The sequence below is a fragment of the Blennius ocellaris genome (genome assembly GCF_963422515.1).
Source record: "Blennius ocellaris genome assembly, chromosome: 13".
Classification (NCBI taxonomy): domain Eukaryota; kingdom Metazoa; phylum Chordata; class Actinopteri; order Blenniiformes; family Blenniidae; genus Blennius; species Blennius ocellaris.
Genome location: NC_137662.1, coordinates 22,848,720 through 22,875,437, shown reverse-complemented (window position 1 = coordinate 22,875,437; position 26,718 = coordinate 22,848,720). Strand labels below are relative to the sequence as shown.

At 48.7% G+C, this 26,718-nt stretch overlaps 1 protein-coding gene across 1 annotated transcript in view; it reads left to right on the top strand.

Moving 5' to 3' along the window:
- birc6 (baculoviral IAP repeat containing 6) overlaps positions 1-26,718 on the top strand; it is an 88,345-nt gene that overhangs the window by 6,000 nt on the left and 55,627 nt on the right. The window contains 39 exon segments of the mRNA XM_080507482.1: positions 1,396-1,533; positions 3,661-3,854; positions 3,970-4,081; positions 4,823-4,905; positions 4,997-5,222; positions 6,375-6,544; positions 6,668-6,726; positions 6,833-8,530; positions 9,597-9,746; positions 9,832-10,057; positions 10,878-11,038; positions 11,131-11,262; positions 11,879-12,010; positions 12,121-12,287; positions 12,393-12,526; positions 12,617-12,778; positions 12,861-12,992; positions 13,812-13,909; positions 14,006-14,153; positions 14,666-14,799; positions 15,589-15,735; positions 15,826-16,013; positions 16,517-16,831; positions 17,326-17,425; positions 17,540-17,754; positions 17,848-18,056; positions 18,725-19,083; positions 19,869-20,088; positions 20,395-20,531; positions 20,620-20,757; positions 20,917-21,044; positions 21,177-21,308; positions 21,927-22,142; positions 22,239-22,422; positions 23,074-23,262; positions 23,774-23,907; positions 25,673-25,826; positions 25,913-25,972; positions 25,975-26,028. Coding sequence (XP_080363608.1) covers positions 1,396-1,533; positions 3,661-3,854; positions 3,970-4,081; positions 4,823-4,905; positions 4,997-5,222; positions 6,375-6,544; positions 6,668-6,726; positions 6,833-8,530; positions 9,597-9,746; positions 9,832-10,057; positions 10,878-11,038; positions 11,131-11,262; positions 11,879-12,010; positions 12,121-12,287; positions 12,393-12,526; positions 12,617-12,778; positions 12,861-12,992; positions 13,812-13,909; positions 14,006-14,153; positions 14,666-14,799; positions 15,589-15,735; positions 15,826-16,013; positions 16,517-16,831; positions 17,326-17,425; positions 17,540-17,754; positions 17,848-18,056; positions 18,725-19,083; positions 19,869-20,088; positions 20,395-20,531; positions 20,620-20,757; positions 20,917-21,044; positions 21,177-21,308; positions 21,927-22,142; positions 22,239-22,422; positions 23,074-23,262; positions 23,774-23,907; positions 25,673-25,826; positions 25,913-25,972; positions 25,975-26,028 — 7,735 coding nt within the window.

The following is a 26,718-nucleotide window of genomic DNA, read 5'->3' as shown; positions in this document are numbered from 1 at the left end:
TACATCAGCCTTTGTTTTTTTTTTGTTCCACCCTCAAGACACTCCCACGCCCAGTTTGGGCCGCTTACATAAAACACGCTGCGTTGTTTGACCGCGAACAGAGTGAAAGTCGTTCCATCACTTTGGACTCGGCGTCCCAAGTTTCCACATGTAGATTTAAAAAAAATGTTTTGATTTGATCGCCGATCAGACGGCCAGTTATAGGAAAACATCCTTAAGACTTTGTTTCACTGTCTCGCAATGTATTTATATTTAGAACGTCCAGGATCCACTTGTTGCGTTTGGGATTCTGTGACAACCAATAACAGTACCATTGTAGTCAAGTGGAATAAAGTACATCATGTCTTAACTTGCCAATAGTGTATTTGCATAGTTGACTCACTGAATTTTGCCAATAATCTAAAAAGTCGCTACGTAAAGGAGTGGCATTCACAAAAATTCCATTTTTTGTTGTCATTATTTTAAGATAAAATAACTGCTGCTTATAATGTAGTAATATATGTTTTTCTTGGAAATAATTGTTTGTTTTTCCAGGTTTTATGCCGAGTTTTTCTACATGGGTGTAGTTTATGGGAAAGTCATCACTCATTCGTTGAAGAAACAAACTCTTTTAATCATCGTTATTTGACCATTTTATTACGTCACTAGTAATGTTATTGTTATAAGCGCTTGTTCTGACCCGTGGTTATTTCAGCTCAACCCTGCTATAAATGATGTACGTGGCCAGTGGAGCAGTAATAAAAGTGACAGGTGGAGTTCAGGACAACTATCCTGACCTGTGATCATTGAACAGTGTGACCGGTACTGTTGTGTTAAGGTCTCTGACTGACCTCAGCTCATTTAGTGAGCTCCACACCCAGAGGTCCACAGATGTGCTTCAGTATGTTTGGTATTCAAATGGATCTTCTCAGTTTCGTCGATCCTGATCTGGGTTGCTCTTTGCCCTCACACGCGTACGCACACGATTCTGCTCCAGACTAAAAGCAAAACCGAAAGTTGAAATGCTGCACACAAGATCTACTATCAATACGGGTCCAGAAACTGTAATCACAAGCTCACTTGGCTCCAGTGAGCGTTGGCGGGATGTTGTGGAGTCAGGAACTGCTGAGACAACAGGTTGTGGGTTTATTGGGCTCTCCCATATAAATGTTATTATTTATTTTTGTTATTGTATAAGTTTGTAATGATGTTGGCGATAAACCAAGTTAAATAATTTTACATTTGAGCAATGAACAGTTGAAGTAATAAATAATACCCACTGGAGTTCAGTAGTTTGATCCATCAAACCTTCACGTTCAACACGAGGCGAGATCCTGTGAAAACAGAACCTCCACTGTGTCGGTTTATTATACGCCTGTATCTTATACTGCCGTGGCTTCATGTGTTTGCGTTCAGGCCCAGCAGATGCTGATGGCCTGTCAAGAAAAGATCGACGTGTCCAACACGGAGGGCTACGAACTCTTTATCACCCAGCTCAAGGAGGGCCTGAAGAATACCTCACACGAGACGGCAGCCAATCACAAAGTGGCCAAGGTGAGTGTTGCCTCTGCTTTTTGTTCAGTCTTTCTCAAAGTGCAGGACACATCCAGATGCTAGAGCATCTTCCTCCCACAAACTAATGTATTTTCAGCTCTCATCCAGATTCTAGAGCAGGGGTGTCAAACATGTGGCCCCGGGGGCCAGAAGCGGCCCGCCAGAGGATCTAATCCGGCCGCCATGTGATTTTTTTTTTTTTTTTAAAGCATAAATATGAAAACTGACAGAGGCTGATCTAAAAACACTGGATTGGCAAAAATGACATTGAAAACCGCCCTTGGTCAGAATTTATTAATGCATCTGTGGAGGACACATAACGCAATACCTTTCACAATAAAACAATGAGTCCAATTTATGTGAAATTATACTTTAGACACGTAAACTCAAAACAATTTCCAGATGGTGACAAATTGTTTTAATCCTGAATAAAAATAGGATATCCAGATACAGGTGACTGAGGGTTTTTTTTGTTGCAAATGTAATAATATCTGATTTCCTTTAATATGTATATTTCAGAATAGACTGGCAAATCCTTGCAGTTACAAAAGGATCAAAAGAAGGAAAGACTTTTGCATTTGTCCGTATCTGCAGTTTAACATGTTACGTTTGACTTGTTGGGCCCTCCAGAGGTCAGGTTAGGGTGGATGTGGCCCCTCAACTGAAATCAGTTTGACACCCCTGTTCTAGAGCATCTTCCTCCCACTAATGGATGTAAGCTTTAGCTGAGTTGGCCAATCGGTTATCAGACTGACTCAGACAGTGCAGCACAGCTCAGCTAATTTATCAAAGCACCACAACAATACGTGAACTCTCTGCACATTACTACAAAGTGAGTAAAAAAACTGAACTAAAACACATTTCCTTTTCCAAAGTAACTACTTTTTTTTAAAACGCAGAAATCCCCTCATCCCAGTGCTCCTTCTCAGCTAATGTAGTGCAGCTCTAATACTTTTCATTTTAATCTTCTTGAAAAGCGGAGAATCTCAGGACTTGAAATTGTACTTGTAAAAACCTGGAAATCTATTTATAAGCCTGGTTCCCTGGCTAACAGCATCTGTCCACACAACACACAGAAATGCTATTATGATGATGCAATTATCGGTTTAACTAAATCTAACATGCAGGGGAATTTAATCACGGTAATGAATGGTAGCAGTCCTGTTATCCATCAGACGCTTCATGAAGGGGAGACCCGGAGGAAGAGGCTGAAAAGTGAAGCAGCGGTTTGGTCGATTGTGGCAGTTTAACACTGACGGATTCAGGATTTTTTTGTCCTTTTTTGGTTTGTTGTGATTGGTTAAAAAGTAGCAGCAGTGTGTTTTAAGCTTTGAGGCCTCTTGATAGAAAGATGTCGTTTCCTCATTGTACCAGCAACCTGCTGCAAACCACAGACAACCGGTTCCAATGGGCGTGAGAATAAACAGGGAGATGCTCTGACTTCATGAGGACACAAAACACTGAAATCACTGTCTTTTTCTGTGTCAAAATAACTCAATAACTGTCTTCTTTTAGTAGACTCAGATTTCTTTTTCTCAATCTTTGATATGTTGTCCTTTTTGGTCTTTTCATTAAATTTTCCCAGATTTTATGTTTTTTTTTTACATTATTTTGTGACTTGTGCCTCGTTGTCAACAGCTTAAAATGTTAAAATAATGATGTGAAATACACGGATCTGTGAGGCTCTTCAGATGATCACGCTCTGATCAGTCAGTGTTCAGCCACGCTCGACCTTGTGTCGGCATTTTATTTGTGTTATTTACGTAACACGAACTACCGTGTGCCCGCCGTGCTGCTGCAGCTGATGTGACGGGCCGGCCAAGCGGCCACGCAGTGCTTCTTCACTGTGTTGCCGCAATTTTTTATCGTTCACCGTTAAGAACTCGTGAAGGCCTCTTCATACAACGTCCTGTCGGTTTCTGGAAAAATTATGTCTGTAATGCATAACAAATTGGGCAGCGCTGCTCTAGAACACATCTGGGCCCACCTCTGTGTCACATGACCACAAAAAGTTATCACGTAATGCGCGGCGCCGATCAGAACAACGGAGACGGGACTGTCGTAGTACCGTTGTTGTAAGATACCAGACCTCCGAGTACTAACACATCCCTCCCTTTTCCCCCCCAGTGGGCGACAGTCACCCTCCATCTTCCCCACCACGTCCTGAAGCTGGTGGCTGGCGCCATCGTCAACGAGCTGAAGAAGATCAACCAGAACGTCGCTGCCTTGTCTGTGGCCTCATCCATCATGGACAGGCTCTCCTACCTCTTGTCCAGCGCCAGGCCCGAGCTGGGAGTTGGGCCCGGGCGCTCCGTAGACAGGTAAGACCTTCAGTGACCCGGGACACGGTCCCGGTCCGGCTGTCGCTGAACTGAGCCTCCGGTTCGACACGTGGCCGGCTGGGCGCATCGCTGACAGGTTTCCCCTCCCATTCAGGTCCCTCATGTACAGCGAGGCCAACAGGAGGGAGACGTTCACATCGTGGCCACACGCCGGGTACAGGTGGGCCCAGCCGGACCCCATGGCTCAAGCAGGGTTCTACCACCAGGTGAGAAGAACCAGCCCATCTCCACTGGAGCTCGCTCTGGTCCGAGGACCTCTGTCTAGATTCACTTTATGTTTACAGCATGAGCATCCAGCAGAGCAGTGGCATTCCAGGAGTTTACATAAGGAGCCTGAAGCTTTCTTTCAAATTTGCTCACGCAAAAAAAACAAACAAACCCTAGAATAAATTGTACAAACCTGCACGACTGCAGATTTTTTTAAAGCTCTCAGCATTTGTATGTTGGTGATAGTGGATGTCATCACCAGCTTTTAGAGGATTTACTGTAATATTCTGGTAAACGTGGACTCTATCGATTTAATCGATTTTTCAAATTTGTAGTTTAAAAAGATTTATTTTTTGTACATTTGAGTCCCCCCCCCCACAGTTTTCCCATATTTTTCACTTCACTCATTCCTTGTGGGTTTCCTGAGTTGCTGTTGTTTTGCTTAAACCTGTGTTAAAGCTTGAATTTGTTGAATAACTGAGCCACATTTGCTTTTTATTTTGGGATTGTTTAAATGTATTTTCGCTCTGAGGACAATCACAGCAACAAAGATGCTCTTTTGACAATATAACTAATATTTGCAGTCATTTTTAAGTGCATTGAGAAAGAAATCGAATTGAAACACACATTTTTCTTTAAGTGCATTTTAAGACGTGTCGTCACATCTGTGTGCAAACAAGATCAAGCTACTTGCAATTGCGTAGTTCTGTGTTTTCACACTGCTGACGGTCTGTCCTCAGCCGGCCTCCACAGGCGACGACCGAGCCATGTGTTTCACCTGCAGCGTGTGCCTGGTCTGTTGGGAACCGACCGACGAGCCCTGGTGAGCCAGTGGAGCCGTTATCTCTCCGTTCAGCTGCAAGAGCGCTTGCCGCAGGATCTAAACGCGTCCTCCTCCTCTTCTTCTCGCCCAGGTCCGAACACGAGAGACACTCGCCCAACTGTCCGTTCGTGAAGGGTGAGCACACGCAGAACGTTCCGCTGTCGGTGACGCTGGCCACGAGCCCCGCCCAGTTCCCCAACAGCCCCGACAGTTCGGACAAGATCGCCTGCTACGGCTTCGGCAGCTGCCCGCAGTTCCTGGCCGCCGCCACCAAGAGGGGCAAGATCTGCATCTGGGACGTCTCCAAAATGATGAAGGTGGGAGAAAAGGGGAGGTTCAGAAAGTTTCCACTTTTCCTCCAAAAAAGATGTGAACCTATTAAAATCTGGGCAGCTGTTCTGAGACGCAACATCAGCATTAATCCTTCTGTTTTGATCAAATTCCGATCGTACGCTGCACTTGTTCATTTCCTCTTGTGAGACGTTCGATTTACTTGATGGCTGCGTTCACATGTTTATTCGAACCAGGTATCAGTGCATTCAGCTCCACTTCCAGCTTTGATTTGTGTCGTGAAGGGATTCCCGCTGTTCACACTCCTCCACACAGTTCACTGGAATGATCAAACTTTATTTACACAGCAGTTTTCTAAAACAAGCTGAGGAGCACAATGCTCAGTAGGAAAACGGTTCTCCTGTGTCCCCACACAGAAGGACCGAAGCCTGAAGAAAGTCAATACAACTCAATACATGATCTATAAAATTGTCAGAGCCTCCTCGATTTGGATTGGGAGCTCGAGCTTTACACAAGAAATGTGTTTCATGTCTTCCTTCCATAAAACGGTGTCCTTTAGTCTCATTCAGATGAGCACTGAGCGACAAATCATACAACTTGCTGTTGTTTGTAATAGTTGTTGACTCCAAAAACACTACGGCTCCGTGTTCCCTGATTTGAGATTTCCCGCTCAAAGCATAAAGCCACTGCCTCCCGTTTCTCTTTTTTTAAATCAACTTCCATGTGCTTCACATCAAAAGGAATGTATAGATAGATAGATAGATAGATAGATAGATAGATAGATAGATACTTTAATGATCTCCAAGAGAAATTCACAAGGGCAATATAGGGCAATTCCGTAGCATTTTGACTCTTTACTTCTATAATCCAAAAGAAGGTACTTTCCAGGACAAATATCTTAATATTCCTTAAAATAAAAGGAGACTGAGAGGTCAAAAAGCTCTGCATGTGCTCACTACCACACCCAGTCAAGATAATGAATAACAAGAAATGAAAAAATTGTTTAGAACATAGAAAATGATGTTTTGCGGGAAGAGACAAAGAAAGAATTTGAGAAAATAAAGGAATTTGACATCAGCCAGGAGATGAATGATCAGGACAAAGACTGGAGATTTAAAAAAAAAAAAAAAAAACCAAGAGAAATGTATTGCTCATGGGGTCCTCAATGTGTGGAACAGGTGCACTTGAAGTTTGACATCAACCCGTATGACCCGGCCATCCTGAGGCAGCTGATCCTGTGCAGCGGCGAGCAGGGCCAGCAGGCGCTGACCGAGTCCCGGAGACCAACCCTGGCGTGGTTGGAGGAGGCGTCTTCCTGCTCCGACCTGCCCAAGTTAGAGGGAGACAGGTAGGGACGGACACGTTCAACGCCGTCGCCCCATGTTACCGTGTGAAACAGCCAAAGAGCCTCAAGGCCTCTCGTTCACATTTGTCTTTGCCCGTATCGTCTCATCCTGTCCTCCTCTTCCAGTGACGACCAGCTGGAGGATTCAGACAGCGATGAGCATTCCCGATCGGAGTCCGTGACAGGTACAAAGTCCCAGCGCGGTCGTCTTCTTTCCCACGTTTGTTGGACCCCCTGCCGGGTCGTGTGTTTCGGTGTTGAAACCTCAGTCGTCCTCGCCTCTTGTTTCAGGTCAGCCGTCCCAGTGGGAGAGCATGGACGTGAGCCTGGGCGTGACGGCGCTGAGCGTGCTCCAGCAGCCCGAGAAGCTGCAGTGGGAGGTCGTGGCCAGTGTGCTGGAGGACACCGTCAAGGACCTGGAGGAGCTGGGCGCCAACCCCTCATTGAACCAAACCAAGGCCCACGGTCAGGCCAAAACGAAAGACAAGGTCCCCGACCACCACAACATTCCCTTTCCTTGCCTGCTCGCCGGAGGCCTGCTCAGCTACCGCTCCGCGTCCAGCACGCCTCTGGCCGGAGCCCTGCCCGCGGCCCCGGCCGCAGCTCGCAGGACCACAGACGGCCCACTTAGGACTCAGGGACCTGAGCCTTTTCACTCCGGGCCCCTACAGGAGCAGGGCCCCATGGAGATTGAGACCTGCCACCCCCAGACCACGGCGCAGGAGCAAGGCTTTTCGAACCTTGCGGGCTCCCAGCCGTCGAGCCCGTCCTCCCTGCCGACCGTGCGCAGGACTATTCCCGTGCTGCTGCTGTACAGCATCCGGGAGGTGGACGACAAGTCCTCGGGACAGGTGTTCACCCAGATGAACAACCTGATGAGCAAAGGGCTCCACGAGGAGGGCTTCACCTTCCCGCAGATCATCGAGATGGAGTTCGACACGCACGAGCAGCTGCTCCTCCAGGACCCCCCCATCACCTACATCCAGCAGTTCGCCGACGCGGCGACGAACTTGGCGGGGCTGGACGGCCACGTGGACAAATGGAGCACGCTGGCAGCGGCGACCGTCTCCACGCCGCCTCGCCCCGGGGCACTGGTGCAGTGCTTGAGGCTCCCCAAGCAGCTGGAGGAGGAGAACCTCTACGTGGACTCCATCACCCCCTGCTGGGACGGGGTGCACCTCCTGGTGGGCCTGCAGCCATGCGGCTCCGAGTGTCTGAGCGCCACGAACCAGGTGGAGGCTCTGAACAACCTGAACCGCCTGCACTCCGCCCTGTGCAGCCAGCGCAAAGGAGACGCGCTGCACCCGGTGGCCAACGGGGTGGAGGGGCACCACCAGGGCGGCTCGCCGCCCCAGACGCCCCTCATCCTGCCCCCAGGGGACCAGCAGCAGCAGCAGCAGCAGCAGCAGCAGCAGCAGAGGGCCCCCAGTAGCGGGAGCGGAGGCGGCTACCTGGCCCTCTACAAGCTGAACTACTCCACCCGCATCGTCACCTTGGACGAGGAGCCCGTGAAGGTGCAGCAGATCTGGGACCCTTGCGACGCCATCACCTCGCTGATCCTGCTCCCGCCAGACGTGCTGGACAGCAGAGAGGACGACAACGAGGAAGCTCCCGAGGAGACTCTCCCCTCGACTCCAAAGAACGGTTCCTCCGCGTTTGGAGCCGGCCCGCCCGGAACTGGAACTGGGACTGGGACTGCGTGTGGAGCAGCCACCGCCGGTGGTGGCGGCAGCAGCAGCAGCGCCCCCGTCACCAGCCCCTCCGCCTCCGCCTCCGCCCACAAGGACTGCAAGCGGGTGGAGGTGGCGGGCCTGGGCCACCTGGTGGTCACCACACGGGCCGGGTACATTATGATCCTGGACCTGTCCACATTGGAGGTCCTGGCCAAGGTGGAACCACCGAAAAAGGAGGGGTCGGCAGAGGAGACGGACCCCTTTGTCTCAGTCACGTATTGCTCTGGGACGGACCGCCTGTGTGCCTGCACCAAAGGTGAGTGTGGCGCTGCCTCGCCCTCCACAAGGCACCATGACTCAGCACTGGGATCCAAAGTCTCTCATGATCATCGACTGGTGCTCTTCTTTCTGCCTTCTTTTACTTTTACTGATCAATTTGAACACAGGTGTAGTTGTAGCTCCATCTGGAAAAGTGACAAGACCAAAATCATGAATTCTTTTGAAGTTCCACAACAGAAATGCAGCCTCGTTATTCCTTAACATAACGGCTGCAAAAAGCTTCCAAACATCCGGCACGTGGACCGAAACTGACCATGACCTTGCACAAATGACCAAGTCACTAATCTTCTGATATTCTGTTGTTGTTGTGGGTTTGATTTAGGTTTTCATCATGTAACCTTGTTAAATAAATGTAAACAATTTAGGAATACTCATCCTTCCACGAAAATAAAATTTTCAATCCAAAAGTGAAAGATCACCAATACAACCCGGCAGGTGTTGCGTAACAGAGACGACAAGCGATGTCGGCTGTTTGGAGAGTCTTTAATTAATAATGAGAATGACAAAACGTGAGACGGACTGTAAGTTGATGTTTTGTCAAAGAATCGGGAGGAAGTGGACGACGGTTCACAGTTTGTTGATCACCACAGACGTTTGGGGCAGCAGTTCGCCTGATGTCCCTCTTAAGCTTAAACGCTCGGTGGATCAGGTGGATTTACGCTTCGTGCTACGGAGTTTCAGAGATCACACACCCGCGACGCGACGCATGATGAGAGTATGACTGGTGCACTCATTGACGGCGAGCTGAAGGGTGTGGCGGCACAAAGCGAGCGCCGTCCCCCAAGCTCAAGGTCACTGCTGCGTCTGTAATACACAGAGGGCAGTCGTCTACATGTGCACCGCAGTCCGTCATCCACTGGAGCCTTCAGGAACTCGGAGGCTGTGCATGAATGAATGAACAATGAATCATTTACTTCTACATGCACGGTACCGTCTTTCAAGATGGTTACCATAATTAAATTTGCGTTAAGAACTGTCAGAGGGAGTGCATATGATGAAAGTGTTTGTTTTCCTGTAATATTGTCTCTGCTTCTCCTTTGAAGGCGGAGAACTTCATTTCCTTCAAATTGGAGGCGTGTGTGACGATATAGACGACGGAGACATGTTTATTGATGGCCCCCTTTCTAAAGGGGCTGAACTGCTGCTCGAGGGGGCCAAGCCCTCCTCCAACCCCTCCAGCCCCGGCATCACAGGTAAACGCACACTGCAGATCATAAGACACATGGCGAGGCGGCGGTTGAGCGACGGGTGACGGCGATGTTGAACCGTTGTCTCCAGGAGTGGACCTCCTGGTGGACCAGCCGCTGACCACGGAGGGCCTGATGTCCCTGGTGGAGCTGACGCGCTTCGAGACGCTGACCCCGCGATTCTCCGCCACCGTGCCGCCGTGCTGGGCGGAGGTGCAGCAGGAGCAGCAGCAGCGCCGGCACCCGCAGCACCTCCACCAGCAGCACCACGGGGACGCGGCCCAGCACACCCGCACATGGAAGCTGCAGAGCGACGGGTAGGCTCCACACGCAGCCTCCCGATTGGCTCTCTGGGTGTCGTCGTGCCGTCTGCCGAGCGACTCCGCCTGTTTGTCTAACCTCAGTTTTATGTTGACTGAACTACCAAGGCTGGGATTGTTGACCTGGCATCGCTGGCTGGGTTAGCGCCACCGCTTGGTCATTCAGGTCAAGTGATGTGGCCTGTAGCATTTGGCGAAGGAAGTTGGCATCAGCGCTGGTAATACCTGGATCTGGCTTGTACAAGTGTTTGATCTTCAGGCTAAAAACATTGAATTTTCAACACCCGAGCTACAATTAAAGCTACAATGCTATCAGACTAGTGTCAAAGCCATGCTGTCAAGGTTAGTTTTTCTCATAATGCAGTTTTGGGTGATATTTCACTGCATTTTCAACCAGAAGTTTTCGTGAAAATCGGTTTTATGTTGAGCTTGCGCTAATTTTTGGTACAAATTGTTCAGATTTTGAAGAATATAGACTTTTTCGTCACATAATACTCGTCATTACAACAAAGAAAAACTTATTGTGGCACTATTTGACCTCTCAAGAGGAAACTGGGCTGAATGTGGCCCCTGAACTAAAATGTGTTCGATCCCCAGACTAGAGTTTCTCACAAATGGGCAATAATTTTTCGTGTTTTTTTTTTTTTTTTTTTTACATTCCTTTTGTACATCAGTTAGTTTCATTTAAATCAGCATCCAAACCTTTCAGCCGTGTCACGGGTCGCTACGTCTCCTTCACCGGAGAGTCTTTTGTGTAGCTGGAATCGCCTCGTCCTCCAGTGTCCCATCAGTGTTTTCGTCGTGTGTGTGTGCGCAGCTCCAGCTGGGACGAGCACGTGTTTGAGCTGGTGCTTCCCAAAGCCTGCATGGTGGGCCACGTGGACTTCAAGTTCGTCCTGAACGCCAACATCGTCAACATTCCTCAGATCCAGGTCACTCTGCTGAAGAACAAAGCTCCCGGGCTGGGCAAAGTCAGCGGTGAGGACGCGGTGGACATTCCAGTCACATGTTGAGCACACACTCTCCGGGTCGATCTGAGAGTTGTTTTCTTTTTTTCTTCTCTGCTACAGAAACGGCGGTGGACAGACAGATCTCCTTTCCTCTGTCCAGCGTCCTCCACACCAACGGGGACAGGAATGGCCAGCCTCTGTTGCACGACTTCACAGAGGACATCCAGTTCATGGACATCGAGGAGACGTCAGGTGAGCCGCAACAACACAGCTCTGGAATTTCACACCACGACGGCAGATTCGGTACATTTCCCTCATTTAGATTAAAGTGAAAAAAATTCCAGGCTTCCCTCAGGCTGTAAAAAAGGTTCCCGCCATCCAAACCAGGGGTGGTGAACATATCGGTCAAATCCGGTCCGCGGGACGACGACAGGAGTGGAAAAATGAAAAAGAAAGCAGTCTTCACAATTGATTTTATATTATTTAGCCTTTATTTAGCCAAGAGAGCCACAGTGGGATTAATAATCTACAATCAATAGTCATGAATCCTGTTCCACTGGAAGTAAGACTTCACAATGTTAGCAAATCATGTGATGTGTGAAAATACCACTGAGGATTCCAACAACCAATTTGCAATAAATGCAATTAAAAAACATAATTAGTTTCAGAAGTTTGTTTGTTGACTTTGCTTTTGCATTTCTGACTTCTGCCTTGTCCAAGTAGGAGACAATCAGGGATACATTTATTCATTAACTGTTAGTTTTCCTAATCAATTGCAATGATTCACTCATATTTAATATCCTGTCATTTTGATTACGTTCTAAATCGTTACATCCCGACTGAGTGGTGGTCGATGTGCTTGCTGCAGGCTCCATGCTCTGTCCATTCCTCGAGGACCACAAGGAGGACATCCTGTGCGGCCCGGTGTGGCTGGCCAGTGGGCTGGACCTCTCTGGCCACGCGGGCATGCTCAGCCTCACCAGCCCCAAGCTGGTTAAAGGTAACCACGCCGGCTTCGGGTGGCTGAAAAGTGCCTCGTGTTGTGTTCTGTGTTCTGCTGCCTGCTGTCGGTGTGCCCAGTGAAGCAGCACGCCCGTTTCTGTGCCGCAGGCATGGCGGGAGGGAAGTACCGCTCCTTCCTGGTCCACATCAAAGCCGTGAGCGACAAAGGCATGGAGGACAGCCCCCGGCCTGTGGTGAGGATGGCCAGCGCAAAGCCTCAGGGCAACAAAGCCCACTCCCTGTCCACGCTGCTGCAGCGAGCGCAGGCCTCCAAGGTGCCCACTCCCCGTCCGACTCGCTTCTCCGGGAAGGGAATGGACCTTTTCAGGCTTGATGAGTCTCACCTTGGTGTGTGTGTGTGTGTGTGTGTGTGTGTGCAGGACAAAGTGTCCGCGGTGAAGACGGAAGGCTCAGCACCTTCCAAGAAAGTGGAAAACCTGCGAGGCTGCGACCTGCTGCAGGAAGTTTCCGTCACAATCAGAAGGTTCAAGAAGACGTCCATCCCCAAAGAGAGGTCCGGACTCCGCTTCCGTCTTTCATCCCTCCCATAACGCATCACAAGGTCGCCTTCCAACGCTTGACTCCCTCTCGCTGTCGTTCCCAGGGTGCAGCGCTGCGCGATGCTGCAGTTCCCAGACTTCCACGAGAAGCTGCTGGACGCGCTGTGTCGGCGCGCAGAGGGCGGCCTGGCCACCGAGCACGCCCAGAGCCTCGTCCTGGACATCCTGTGCTGGCTGGCCGGGGTCTTCTCCAACGGGCCCAGCAGGTGTGTGTGAACTCGGACCCAGCGAGACGCCTCAGCTCACACATTCAGGAAGTAACTGATGCATCTTCTGGTCTGATTCCAGCTTAAGAGAAGGAAAAGAGGGCCTGCTGTCGAAAGCCCGCACCAGGCTGATGGATATCGTCCGGGTGTGTTTCTTCGAGGCCGGTCGGAGCATCGCACACAAGTGTGCTCGTTTTCTTGCACTTTGCATCAGGTAAGAAGCCTAAAATGCTTAAATTCTGCATCGATCCCGCTCGGGTTATTCCCCCCCAAAGGACTTGAAAAATATTATTAGGACCGAAAGCCAAAATCTGATTTCTGACCCTGATCCTGTCTCTTGGAGTTCTATGAAAAAGGATTAGCGCAACCCCCTAAGAAAATCTATAGATACATAAATAATTTTCTTTTATATTCTGACTCAAGTCACAGAATTGATCAAAATCAGCATTCTGTATTTTAATGGACTAATCTCACCCCAAGCCTCAGCAGTTCTCCTCTTTCCCTTGTTTTCTGGTGCTGATTGTCATTCCTTGATGATTTTGTGTTGCGAAGCGACTTTGAGTTCATAAAAAAGCGCTATACAAGTTATTATCATCATCATCATCATCATCATCATCATCATCATCGTTATATTTTTTTAAATAAAAGACAGTAGAAAAACGCAGATTTCAGCAGTTCTGAGAATAAAAAAAGTTCCCCTCACTTCCTTCTAAAACGCTTACATCTCGCATTTATTATAATACCAGTTCAGTGTAAAATAGGATGTAAACGATTGATCGTGTGAGATGAATTGATCCATTAATGCTGTATTGCAGTATAATAATCAAACATGGTTAAATACAGTATGAAGCTCCAAATGTGTGGATGTCACATTGTTATACATGTTAAAATGTGGTCCCACAGTGGTTTTTTGGGGTCAGTTTTTGATTTCCAGAACTTCCCTCCCACTTCCTGGTTCATAGTCTTGATATTAGCATGAAATCTGCAGCACAAACGAGTTCAGGAGGACAAAGTGTTGTTTTCTTCCCTGCAGCAATGGGAAAGGAGACCCCAGCCAACAGGGTTTTGGTGTGAGCCTCCTGAAGGCTCTGCTTGATAATATGCCTTACTTGCCTGCAGCGGCGACAGGAGGTGAGTACCGGAGCGCCGCTCCACGTCTCCGTCCAGCAGCGTCTTCCTGCGTCCCCCTCACATCGTCCCTCTCTCTCTCTCTCTCTGTCCACTCAGGTTCAGTCTTCTGGTACTTTGTTTTGCTGAACTACGTGAAGGAAGAGGACCTGGCGGGCTGCAGCACTGCCTGCGCCTCCTTACTCACCGCCATCTCCCGGCAGCTGCAGGACCGCCTCACGCCACTGGAGGCTCTGCTGCAGACCAGGTGCGTCTGAGCTCAGCGCTCCGCTTGGCCCTCAGCAGGTCAAAACACCCGGAGGATTTCCATTCGGGACATTTTTATTAATCTTATTCAAGTTTTCACAGTGAAAAACAACAACATTCCAAATTTAAAGTCGTATTAAATAATGTTATTAAGTTATTGACCCTCTGATTAATCTATTAGTGGTGCTCGATATTGGAAAATTTAGAAAATGTGTGTTTCTGGCGCTTTTTTGGTTTTTTTTTAAAGGTTTACATTCTCGCTTTCTCCACTTTGCAAATCCACACACTGAAATACTAAGAGTTTTTCCATCTGAAAAACATAGTTTTTAATCTTTCATTTATAAACATTGTCTCTTTCTCGAAAGATTAATTGTTACCCGATCTAAGTAACATAAAACAAGAACAAAACTGCATTAATTATGTAGGTAACAGGCTGAACATTATGAAAAGAAGGTGTGATCTGAATAAAAACAACAATCCCAGCTCTGTTGACGAGATCTCTTCCCCGTCCAGGTACGGCCTGTACAGCTCTCCTTTCGACCCGGTGCTCTTTGACCTGGAGGTCAGCGGATCCTCCTGCAAGAATGCCTTCAACAGCAGCATCGGCGTGCAGTCAGACGAGATCGACCTCTCTGACATCCTCTCAGGTACCGGAGACCATTCACCCACCGCCACGGCTCTGGTCATCACGCTGACCTCTGGTCATCACGCTGACCTCCTTGATCTCTGGTCCTGATTCTGACCCCTTGGTTTTCACGTTGACCTCACGCTGACCTCTGGTCTTTGAACTCACCCGTGCTTCACAGTCCACAACCGACTTCATTCAGACACTGATGGAAATGATTCCAGTTGAAATTAGTGCATAACAGAGTAAATGAGTTTACTAGAATTAGTTTGAGTCGATGTACTTTCCTTGTTACCAGTAAAAATTTAAATAGTTCAAATGATCTGCACGAAGGTATTGAAAGCGCTAAAGACTCTAAAATCACATCCAGGTGTTTTTGAAGCTCACGTTCTCAAACTGAAAGAGTTGCAGTCATTTATTTAGAGTTGTATTCGTTCAATCTGCAGTCGTGTTGTTCCGATTTGTAATTTTCAGAATCACATTTACTTCCCCTAATTCACACCCTCAAACTCGTATTAACCGCTGAGCAATTTAGCTGCAACGGTTTGCTTAACGTGCACGTGTTTGAAGGAAACTATAGCAAACCTGAACGTTGCGAAAGTAAAGACTCATGAATCCAAAACCCAATAATCAAACTGGAGAGTTTAATTAAAAGGACAAAGACCGGAATGTGTGAAATGAACGAGTTGCACCGGGCAGTGATATTTAGCGTCGTGACGTCCCGGTGAGAAGCTCCAGCGTGTTGCGCTGTTCACGCGCCCGGAGGAGTTTGCACGTCGCCCTGAGCCTCTCTGTGTTGGACGCGTTGCAGGGAACGGGAAAGTGAGCAGCTGCGCGGCCGCGGAGGGCAGCTTCACCGCGCTGACGGGACTCCTGGAGGTGGAGCCTTTGCACTTTACTTGTATCTCCACCAGTGACGGCACGCGGGTGGAGCGAGACGACGCCAGCATGTTCACTGGTGAGTCCCCGTTGGCTTTTTGGTTTCATGACTCCCAGTCGCCCCGCACCACCCTCAACCATTTGCTCCCCCCCCCCTCCCCCTCCCCAGTGAGCACGTTTGGCGTGACCCCGGCGGTGGGCGGTCTGTCCACGGGGCCGCTCAGCGAGGCCTCCACGGCGCTGAGCTCGGCGGCTCAGGTGGCGCTGCAGTCGCTGTCGCACGCCATGGTGTCGGCGGAGCAGCAGCTGCAGGTCCTGCAGGAGAAACAGCAGCAGCTCCTCAAGCTGCAGCAACAGGTGATCAAACAAGTGTAGAGTCCGTCTCCGTACCCGCACGCCCAGCAACACCAAAGTCCCTGTTGGTTTATCAGTTGTTGCAGCAACTGATAAAGTGAAAATGAAGCCCCTCAAGTCTGGATTGAGGGTTTGTAATGCGGCTGCAGATTCACCTCCTCGTCTCTTCTGATTGTGATCGCAGCCACAGCCGATCAGATCTGCACAGCGTCGTCGCCCAGTTCCACTCGTAACACACTTGTCTGTCTGTGAAATCTCCAGGAAGGCTGTGAATGACGCACAGCTCTGACCTCGTTGCTTTCGGTTCCTAGCTTCAGCTGGTCGCACGTAGCATTATAGCCTTGTGATTATATACTGCTAATATGGTAAAGAAACATTTCCACTGTTAAGTTCAGTTCAAGAGTATGTAAATGTGATCTTTCACACTTGAAGAGGGGAGAAAAAAAAGGATTTTGGTGAAAGATGGCCGCTTCGCTGTCAGTTACTCCTCTCTGTGTCTGGTTTAGAAGGCCAAACTGGAGGCCAAGCTGCACCAAACCACCTCCGCAGCCGCCGCCGCCGCCGCCTCAGGCGTGGGACCCATCCACAACTCTGTGCCTTCGAACCCCTCCTCCACGCCCGGCTTCTTCATCCACCCGTCCGACGTCATCCCGCCCACGCCCAAGACCACGCCCCTCTTCATGACGCCCCCTCTGACTCCGCCCAACGAGGCGGTGTCCGCCGCCTTCAGCGCCGAGCTGGCTCACCTGTTCCCCGGCTCCATGATGGACCCGGGGCCCGTCAACTTGGCCGCGCACAAGAACGCACAGAAAGCCAAGCCGGTGAGTGAAGGAGGCTCCTACCTTTGACTTCAGGAACGTTCGTCTTTCTTATAAACCAACTTTGGGTACTGACACCATCTGCTGATCACCTGATTCCTCGTTGTTCTTTCCACAACTGCAGCAGGTGTTGTCAAGTGACAGATGTTCAGACTTTTCCAGAACCAACTCGCACCCCAAGTCTGTTCTGAACGATCTCGACAAACAGACGACAGTTAAACATCTTCTCCAACACTTAAAACTCAACTTGGAACTGACATTGAGAACTCGTCGCTAACCTCTTGTGACGCACGAATGACTTTAAAGTCTTTAAGAAGCCCCAGTTAGACACTTTGACTTGTTGAGCGATTTTGACTGATGTCCAGAACCGTCCCCACGAAAAGAAAACACTTCTACCACATCAACAAACACCAGTGACTGACGCGTGGAACTTTTCTTGAAGCACCTTGAAAACTGTTTGTTGCACTAAAACAGAAAAATGTCACCCCCCCCCGCAGAGTCCAATGGGCAGTGGTCTGGCTCTGGCTATTTCCCAGGCATCTCACTTCCTGCAGCCTCCTCCACACCAGTCCATCATCATAGAGCGGATGCACTCAGGTACTTGAAGGAAGCGCTCCGTTGTAGCAGCAGTAAAGAGAAAGTCTTGTTCATTTCGTGTTCTTAGTGTACAGATTGTCTCAAAGTGAACTCTCGCGCCCCCCCCCCCCCCAGGAGCACGGCGTTTCGTCACGCTGGACTTCGGCCGCCCCGTCCTGTTGACCGACGCTCTGATCCCGACCTGCGGCGACCTGGCCTCTCTGTCCATCGACATCTGGACGCTGGGCGAGGAGGTGGACGGCCGCCGGCTGGTGGTGGCCACCGACATCAGCACGCACTCTCTCATTCTGCACGACCTGCTGCCGCCGCCCGTCTGCAGGTTCATGAAGGTCGGTCCGGCTCGAGGGGGAACCGCAGGTCTCGTCTCTTAGCACCAAACCGCGTCTATAATTTCGGTCTCCTCCCACCCTCTCTTGCACCAGATCACTGTGATCGGGCGCTACGGCAGCACCAACGCCCGGGCGAAGATCCCGCTGGGCTTCTACTACGGCCACACGTACATCCTGCCCTGGGAGAGCGAGCTCAAGCTGATGCACGACCCGCTGAGAGGCGAGAGCGAGGCCGCCAGTCAGCCCGAGGTGGATCAGCACCTCACCATGATGGTGGCGCTGCAGGAGGACATCCAGTGCAGGTGAGGCGGGAGCTGTAGAAATGTGACGCGTACAACAAAAAAACCCCCACAGAATCTCGTCGTGACTTGTTTTAACGTGGGGTCACAGGCCAGTGATTAAATATCCCAGCAGGTAGAAGGAACAGTGGAGCTCCCTGCAGCTAATACAATCTAAACCACAGAGCACATCGAGGTGGAATTACTGAACTCAACAGATGCAGCGATGCCAGGAGTATTAACCTTTAGCTAGTTTTCAGCACCAAGTACCGATAGAAGTACTTATTAAATGCCATTTCAATTAGAGTTTTTGAGAATCTTTAATTTTCATCTTATGCTTTCATATTTCAGATGGCATCTAACTCGTACAAAAGTTCACTTTCCTTCCCTTGACATTGCAACACATCTGATTAAAAAAAATAAATAACTGAAATTTTAAGAATAATGATGTTACTTGTTATTTTTAGCAGTGGTTTATTGAACTGTAGTGTCTTTTCTGCTGAGCAGTGAGGTTATCATGGTTGAGTTTGTGCTCTGGTCCAGAGAGGGTGTCTCATGTATTAAGTGCTATTCTAACAGGTCTTTACGGGCTAAAAGCTGACGGTTCATAAAGATCCAACAACTTTCCGTCCATGTAAATGTGACGCTCGTCTCTGAGCTGCGTTTCCTCCCCCCCCCCGTCCTGCTCCCAGGTACAATCTGGCCTGCCACCGGCTGGAGACGCTGCTGCAGAACATCGACCTGCCGCCCCTCAACAGTGCCAACAACGCCCAGTATTTCCTCCGCAAGCCGGACAAGGTGGTGGAGGAGGACCAGCGCGTCTTCTCCGCCTACCAGGACTGCATCCAGCTGCAGCTGCAGCTCAACCTGGCGCACCACGCCGTGCAGCGGCTGCGCGTGTCGCTGGGCGCCAGCCGCAAGTCGCTCTCGTCCTCCGCCGCCGGGTCGCCGGAGGCGCAGGAGCTGGTGCACAGCTCCTCCACCGAGCAGCTGAGGACAATCATCCGCTACCTGCTGGACACGCTGCTCAGCCTGCTGCACTCCAACAACGGTGAGACTCGGCTCGGACCTCGCGTCCGCTGGACAAATGACAACACAAAACTGTATAAATGTAAACGATGTAAAGCATCACGAGATTCAATTCCGAGGGTTCTGAGGTCAGCAAAGTAGTTTTTGCAGCGAAATCCTGACGCGTTTCTTCGTCACAGCCTCTCTGCAAGTGAACTTTGAGCTTGAAAAGACCAGAAAGACTTGGTCTTACCAAGTAGTGAAATACGACGGGTTCAGTGGTTTTCTCCGGGAGTTTGAGTTATTTTTAATCTATTTTTAAATCAATGTGAGCTGAGGTGTCTTGTACAGCATGAAAAGCATCCTGACGCCGTGTACGAGCAAAGAGGGGAACACTGGTGTTCTATAATCTTAAATAACAGCAGAAGCGTTCATCCTGGTTGATGAATGATGAGGTTATTTTAGTTTTTTTCCAGTCGGTATCTCAGTGAAATAAGGCGAGTTTGACACTCCTGGTCAACATTTGAAGTTTGTGATATATTTACTTCTTTGTTTTTAGTTAACATGACTTTTCTACGGCGCACCTGACAACTGTAAAATATGAAAAAACATTTTAGTCGTATGTAGGGGAATTGACATCATGTAGTTATAGAAATTCATCTAACTGAGGGAATTATTATTGTAAAAATGTCAATTTTTTTTTTTGCATTTCAACAAAATATTATTTAAAATCAGTGGCTTTTAATTTGTATGATATCTTTAATTCACACTTGCTTTTCGAATAACACCGCCTGCACGTTCTCCCGCTCTCCTCCGCCGGCCCCCCAGGTCACTCGGTTCCCTCGGTGCTCCAGAGCACGTTTCACGCTCAGGCCTGCGAGGAGCTCTTCAAGCACCTCTGCATCAGCGGCACGCCCAAAATCCGCCTGCACGCCGGGCTGCTGCTGGTGCAGCTGTGTGGCGGCGAGCGCTGGTGGGGGCAGTTCCTCTCCAACGTGCTGCAGGAGCTCTACAACTCGGAGCAGCTGCTCATCTTCCCCCAGGACAGGTACGAACCAAACCAGGACTTCAGAACACGGTGGACTTCAGATTATAAATACATTCAATAATGTATATATATAAATTTTACTGGTAACAATATAAATTGAATTTCAGTGTTTTTATGATCCCCTGTTGAAAACGTTAGTGAAACTTTCAACAATTATATTTTTCTCTTTTGTTTAAACTAATTATTTTGTGGGATTGTTGAGCTTTCTAGGGAAAGATGCTGAGTTGGTCAGCAGCTCGGCCGTCGGCGTCACCCAGGGTTTCTAGAGTTGTCGCCCGGCTCACTGCCGTCCTGTGTTCCCTGCAGGGTGTTCATGCTCCTGTCCTGCATTGGCCAAAGATCCCTGAGTAACAGTGGCGTGTTGGAGGGTCTCCTGAACCTGCTGGACAGCCTGCTGTCGCCGCTGCAGCAGCCCCAAGCCTCCGCTCAGCGCAGGACCGAAGGTAGAGCTGGGTGCCGCCCAAACCCCCCCCTACAGATCCAAATGCCTCAACGGGAGCCAACAAGGACACGTGTGTGTGTGTTTTCCAGGTGTTTTGGATATTCCCATGATCAGCTGGGTGGTGATGCTGGTCTCCAGGCTGCTGGACTACGTGGCCAGCATCGAGGACGAGGCCTCGGGAGGGAAGAAGCACCTCGGAGGGAAGGAGCGGGAGAGATCCCTGACAGGTAGAGTGCTGCCACTTGAAGGAAGGAAATTAGTGGAAGTGAATTTCCAATCGAATTAGACATGAGAGAGTTCACATACCGACAAAGTAGCTCTCTTCTTTTTGGTTGTATCATCCTACATGAGGACAAAACGTGGTAAAATGCTCGTTTGTCCGCCAGGCATCCAGTGGAGCTTCATCAACAACAGCCTTCAGTCTCAGAACTCCAGCCGGGCGGCCAAAGGCAGCAGCAGCCTCGACCGCCTCTACTCGCGCAAGATCCGCAAGCAGCTCGTCCACCACAAGCAGGTAAATGTGTCTCGGCCGCACAAGCGGCTCCACAAAAGTCCCGCCGAGTCGAGGGGGCCGACGCTGCCAGACAAGAACGCATGTGTGTGTGTTTTTTCAGTGCTTCTATTTACCGTAGCCTTTTCATTGTAGCAGTTAAATCTATTGAAAGCAAAACAGAAAGCTTTGGTGGAGCAGATCGAGAAGGAGAAGATCCAGAGCAACAAAGGCTCCTCCTACAAGCTGCTGGTGGAGCAGGCCAAGCTCAAACAAGCCACGTCCAAGGTGAGATCAGGAACTCTGCGTCTTTAAAACTTGATTTTATATGAATCTAACACTCAGCTTAGCTGCTGAATCCTCCACCGAACATAGAATAGAATAAAAAATACTCTATTAATCCTGGAGAAAAGTTCCTGTCGGACCGTCAGACCAGCCGGGGGTTTGCATGAATGCCCGTTTTGAGATGTATTTAATCTCCGTGGCGGCTCAGATACACTCTTTAATTCCAGACGCTGTGCTCAGGTTTGGATTGGATAATAGTTGAGCTATTTCTATGTTTATATTTTGAAGTAACAAATGATTATATACTCTATTATTGTGGCCAAGTTCATTTCTTTTCTGGCATTCGGTACTTTCAATAGTCATTTTTCCCACGCAGGCTTTTCAGTTCCATGTCTTAGAGTTCCAGTGATCTTACTGACCAAGTACAACAAAACTAGATACAACTGCAAATATTCAACTATTTCAGAAAATCTTCTTGTTTTTTTAGAAAACAAATCTGATGATTAACTCAAAAACTTTGCCTGTTTTGGATTGTTAAAACAAACTAAAAACCCATCGTGTGTCAAATGGAAATTTCTCTTCAAAGTAAGACGAAAACGTCTCTCTATTTTTCCCCCAAAGCACTTTAAGGACCTGATCCGCCTGCGGCGGACGGCCGAATGGCCCCGCTCCACGCTGGACACGGAGTCCACCACAGCCAAAGAAGCCCCCGAAGTGGAGCCGCTGCCCTTCACTCTGTCCCACGAGCGCTGCATCTCGGTGGTGCAGAAACTGGCGCTCTTCCTCCTCTCCATGGACTTCACCTGCCACGCCGACTTGCTCCTCTTCGTCTGCAAGGTATTCGTCAGACGCTCGTCATCCCAGAACAACCGAAGTTGCATTTCTCAAGAGAGAAAAAAAACTAAACAAAAAACCCGCCCGTCGTCTCCACAGGTCCTCGCCAGGATAGCCAACGCCACAAGACCCACAATCCACCTGTGCGAGGTTGTTTCCGAGCAGCAGCTGGAACGCCTGCTGCTGCTCCTCGTGGGGACGGACTTCAACCGGGGGGACATCTCGTGGGGCGGCGCCTGGGCTCAGTATTCCCTCACCTGCATGCTGCAGGACATCCTGGCAGGTCAGTTCTCCGCCAAGTCCCTCGGCTTTGCTCTCATTTTCCTAAACAGTCCAGTTTCTCCACGGGCACATTTGGGATCAGAAACTAATGAAGGAAAAGCGGTTTTTTTTTTTTTGATGGCAGTGTTGCAATATGTCCTCGCGTAAAGTTTTAACCTTAACGTAAATGTCTCCGCCGTCAAAAACTGCGTTCCATTCACACTGCAGGTCTTGATGCGCAATTCTAATTTCTTGACGAGATCCGTTGTCAGACCCTGCGCGGAGCAAAGCGTGACGTCACACACAGTTGCTATGGCAATTCTAGAAACAATCGTGAAAGTAATTGGAAAACGCACGTAGTACAGGACCCAAGTTACTCCTTCAAAATAAAGCAAACTGTAAAGGATATCTCAGTGTGACAGTGTAGGAGAGAAACAAGGAGGATAAAAACCGCGACGGGCCCAAAAAGCCTCGATCGCCTGTTATTTCAAATAGAATTTTCCAGATTCAGTGTTCGTGTTGACTTCAAATGGCTGATTGGTTAGCCTGCTGCTATGCTAATTTTGTTTAGCACCATAAAGTTGTTTGCTACCGAAAGAGCAAATGTTTCAGTATGACCTGTTGAAGTGTGGAGGACCAGTCCCGTGCTGACGCTTCCTCCCCCCCCCCCCAGGTGAACTGCTGTCTCCGAGCTCGCTGGACGTCCTGGACGAGGTGGCGGTGGGCGAGGAGGCCGGGGCCTCGTCGTCCTCGGGGGCGGGGGCGGGCGCGGGGGCGGACTCGGACGACTCGCTGACCCAGCCCGCGCCCATCCCCCTGGTGGAGAGCATCGACGAGGCCCTGGTGCCCGATATCATCGCAGGTACTACCGGGACCTCCTCACTTTTCCAAAGTGCGTGGGTAGCCCCGTCCACCCCACACCCACACCCACCCACACTCTGACACAAACGTCTCACTGTACCGGGTCCGGAGGGTTCCACGTGGTCACACTCTTCTCTCTTTTGTCATAGCTGCATGTTTCCAGACTATCTGGACCGTATGGTTCTCATGGTTCTTATTATTGTGTTATTAGTGCGGCCTCTCGGAGGGAGAGTCCAGACACGGCCACCAAAAGCTTTTTGGCCGTTGATTTTTGTTCCGCTTCCATTTGTAAAACCTTTATTATTATTATTTTTTTTTTTGTAAACTCCTGGCCTCCCGCTGAGGTGTTTGTCTGGACCCTCCCTCGGGGAAATGCGCAGGAGCTGCAGCATTGTGTGGATCGGCGTTAAAATTGCCCAGTAACGTGCTAAAGAAAACGTTTCTCTTGCTTGTTTTTTTGTTTTTCTAGTGTGCTTGCTTGGCAATATTAAAGCTGTTTTCGTTATCCAAAGGTGCTCCACCTCTGTCATCTTTGGAAAAAGATAAAGACATAGACTTTGACTTGCTACAAGACCTGATGGATGTTGATATTGATCCTTTAGATATTGATTTGGAAAAAGATCCACTCGCTGCCAAAGTGTTCAAGGTACGTGAACTCCTACTCTCCTCTCCTCACTTGTGTGTGCTGACTCATGAACTGTTTATTCAGGATTAGGGCTGCACGACAAATCGCAATTTTATCGTCACCGGGATTACAAACGGTGAGCTGCAACACGCGTTGGGTCATAAAATGTAGATCTACTGCACACAATAAAAAAAAAAAACTATTATTCAAACGCAAAGATTTCATCACATGCTCTTAAGTGTTTCTAGTAGATTGGTAGTTTGTTCCGGCTTGTTGGACTCGTGTCGTGCAGCCCTGGTCAGGAGACGTTGCATCATAATATTGTGATTAAGGACAGAAGTTCCTGTTTCTTGATCTCCAGTTGCAAGAAAAAGTGTGTGAACTCTCATTTATGCACCAAAACAGCGGCGTACGCTTCAGACTGTATTTGTGTACGTTCAATACATTGGAATGAGCGTTTTAGCGTTCGGTCCACCAGGGGGCACTGCGTCAAAACGGCACATCCGCCTATTTAAAGAGGCGCTCTTTAATCAAAAAGTTATTGAACAAATGTTGATTTTTGAGAAAGAAGCAGCTCTTACGTTCACAAACCTCCACCGTTTGATAGGTTCTCCTAATCTCATTACTGCCCTCCCGAGGCTACCGGCGGTATTGCGCCGTCGATCACGTCCGGAAGCTTCCAGGAGGTGAAATGCAGACGTAATAAACAAGAGTATGGACAGATGATTCTGTGTATCTGTGTTCTCACCTTCAGCCTAAATGGGCTTTTGCAGGATTATATACAATGTCATCTGAGCTGCATCACAAATATAAACACAACGTACCGGCTGTTATATTATTCTCATATTTTCTGTGGAAAACAGTTTGTGGGGAAATAGTTCGTGGCAACGAATAGCCTTTCTACTTTGTTTGCAGTCAGAATTAGGTATTAGTGGTATTTAATCAGTACTTGTATCTACTTGGTAGCTGAAGGTTGGTACCCGTCCTTTAAAAAAAAAAAAAAAAAAGCGGTGTCAGTATTGGAAACCTGTCCCAGGATGAAACTCTCTCAGATCCACTGGCAGCGATCAGCTCGACATGATGCTCCCGCCACCATGCTACATACATACATACAGGGTTTTCTTTCTGAACAAGTGTTTCTATATCTGTGTCTCAGATCTGATGACTTTGTTATACCTTCATAAATAAAAAAAAAACAATGTTCCTCAGGGTTCACACACAGCTTCTTGCCACTGTAGCAAAATGACTGAACGTGCAACAGAAATGGAAAGTTGCACCTTCATTGAATGTTTTTTTTTCTGATCCCGTTGTCTATGAAAGAGTATTTGGTTGAGTTTTACGCTGCTTGTGATGCACATTGACACGTCCAGCTAAATCCCCCTGGCTGATCATATTGGAACATTTAGTCATGAAACCGAAATGCATGTTGTTCTTTCATTTAAATGACGTTTACCAAAGATAGATGGTCTCATACAGAGGATTGAGCTGCGGTTTAACTTTACAAACTGCTAATAGCACCAAGAAGACAAACTCGGAATATCTCAAATAAAAGGGATTTTTTTTTTTTTTTGATTTATTGGTGCCTGGAGGTTTTTTTTGTTGTTTTTGCTTTTTAAAACTCCCATTTTGACGGAGGAGCTTGTGACATTGATCATGTTGTGCCAGTTCCAGTGGAGGTCTTGCTTTTCCATTGAATAACAAATGGTTGGTTCTTTAAGGGTAAGTTGCGAGGAGAGTTGCCGGTTTGTGTCCTGACGTCCGTCTCCTTTATCACGTCCGTCCTCAGCCCATTAGCAGCACCTGGTATGACTACTGGGGCGCTGACTATGGCACGTACGGGTACAACCCGTACATCGGCGGGGTCGGTATCCCCGTCTCGAAACCTCCAGTCGCCGCCGAGAAGCCCGGCTCTCAGGGCCTGTCGGTGTCCGTGTCGCAAGGTGAGCTCGGCTTCAGATCCCGTCTGGTTTCCGCCTCCGGCCGTTGGACTTTTTAAGTATAAAAGCATCTTGTGTCTGTGTCGCAGCCCTGGACGCCCGGCTGGAGGTGGGCCTGGAGCAGCAGGCCGAGCTGATGCTCAAAATGATGCGACGCTTCAGGCCGACTCCATTCTGCAGGCCCTCACTTCCAGTTCGTCCACAGGTGAGCACGTCCGGGAGGTCGTCGTCTTCGTCCAGCCGGCTCCGTCCAGTTTTACACATATGAACCAAAAAAAAAACCCCAAAAACTGAGCTGGAACTGGGTATTACAGTGTGAATATAGTCGATTTAACAATCTTTCTATTGGAACAGTTTTTGTCGTGTCGGCGGAAGAGAGACTCTTCATCTCAACCTCTCAGTCGAGGACAGTTTTGCACCGTATCGGTCAGATTATAAGACGACTTCCCTTTTATAAGGAACATATTTTCAAGAAACCTTTTCTTAAATGGCGGCCTAATATATGATGCTGTTGAATTTATTCTGCGTAACCAAGTAGATCAAACCTTCACGCCCTTACGAAGACAAACACTTTGGGTTCATGTTTTCATTCTGTTTCTAACAGTTGCCAGACTTGGAAGCACTTTTGTTTAAAAGCATATTACTAGTTCTCATCATGCCTGAAAACCTTTCTTTTTAACTGTTTAGTGAGATTTTTGGGTGAGACGGTGCGCTCCACTGAATCATTGTACACTGCCTTTGAAGGCAAAACAAGTTTGAATTAATGTCTAATACACAAGTTTATTGTATTTATCTCAGTGAATTTATAGGAGAGACATTAAATGCTGGGAGTTTGCTGTCCAAAGATCCTCTCCAAGCTCTCAGGCTTGACTTGAATATGTGTTCAATGTGTTTT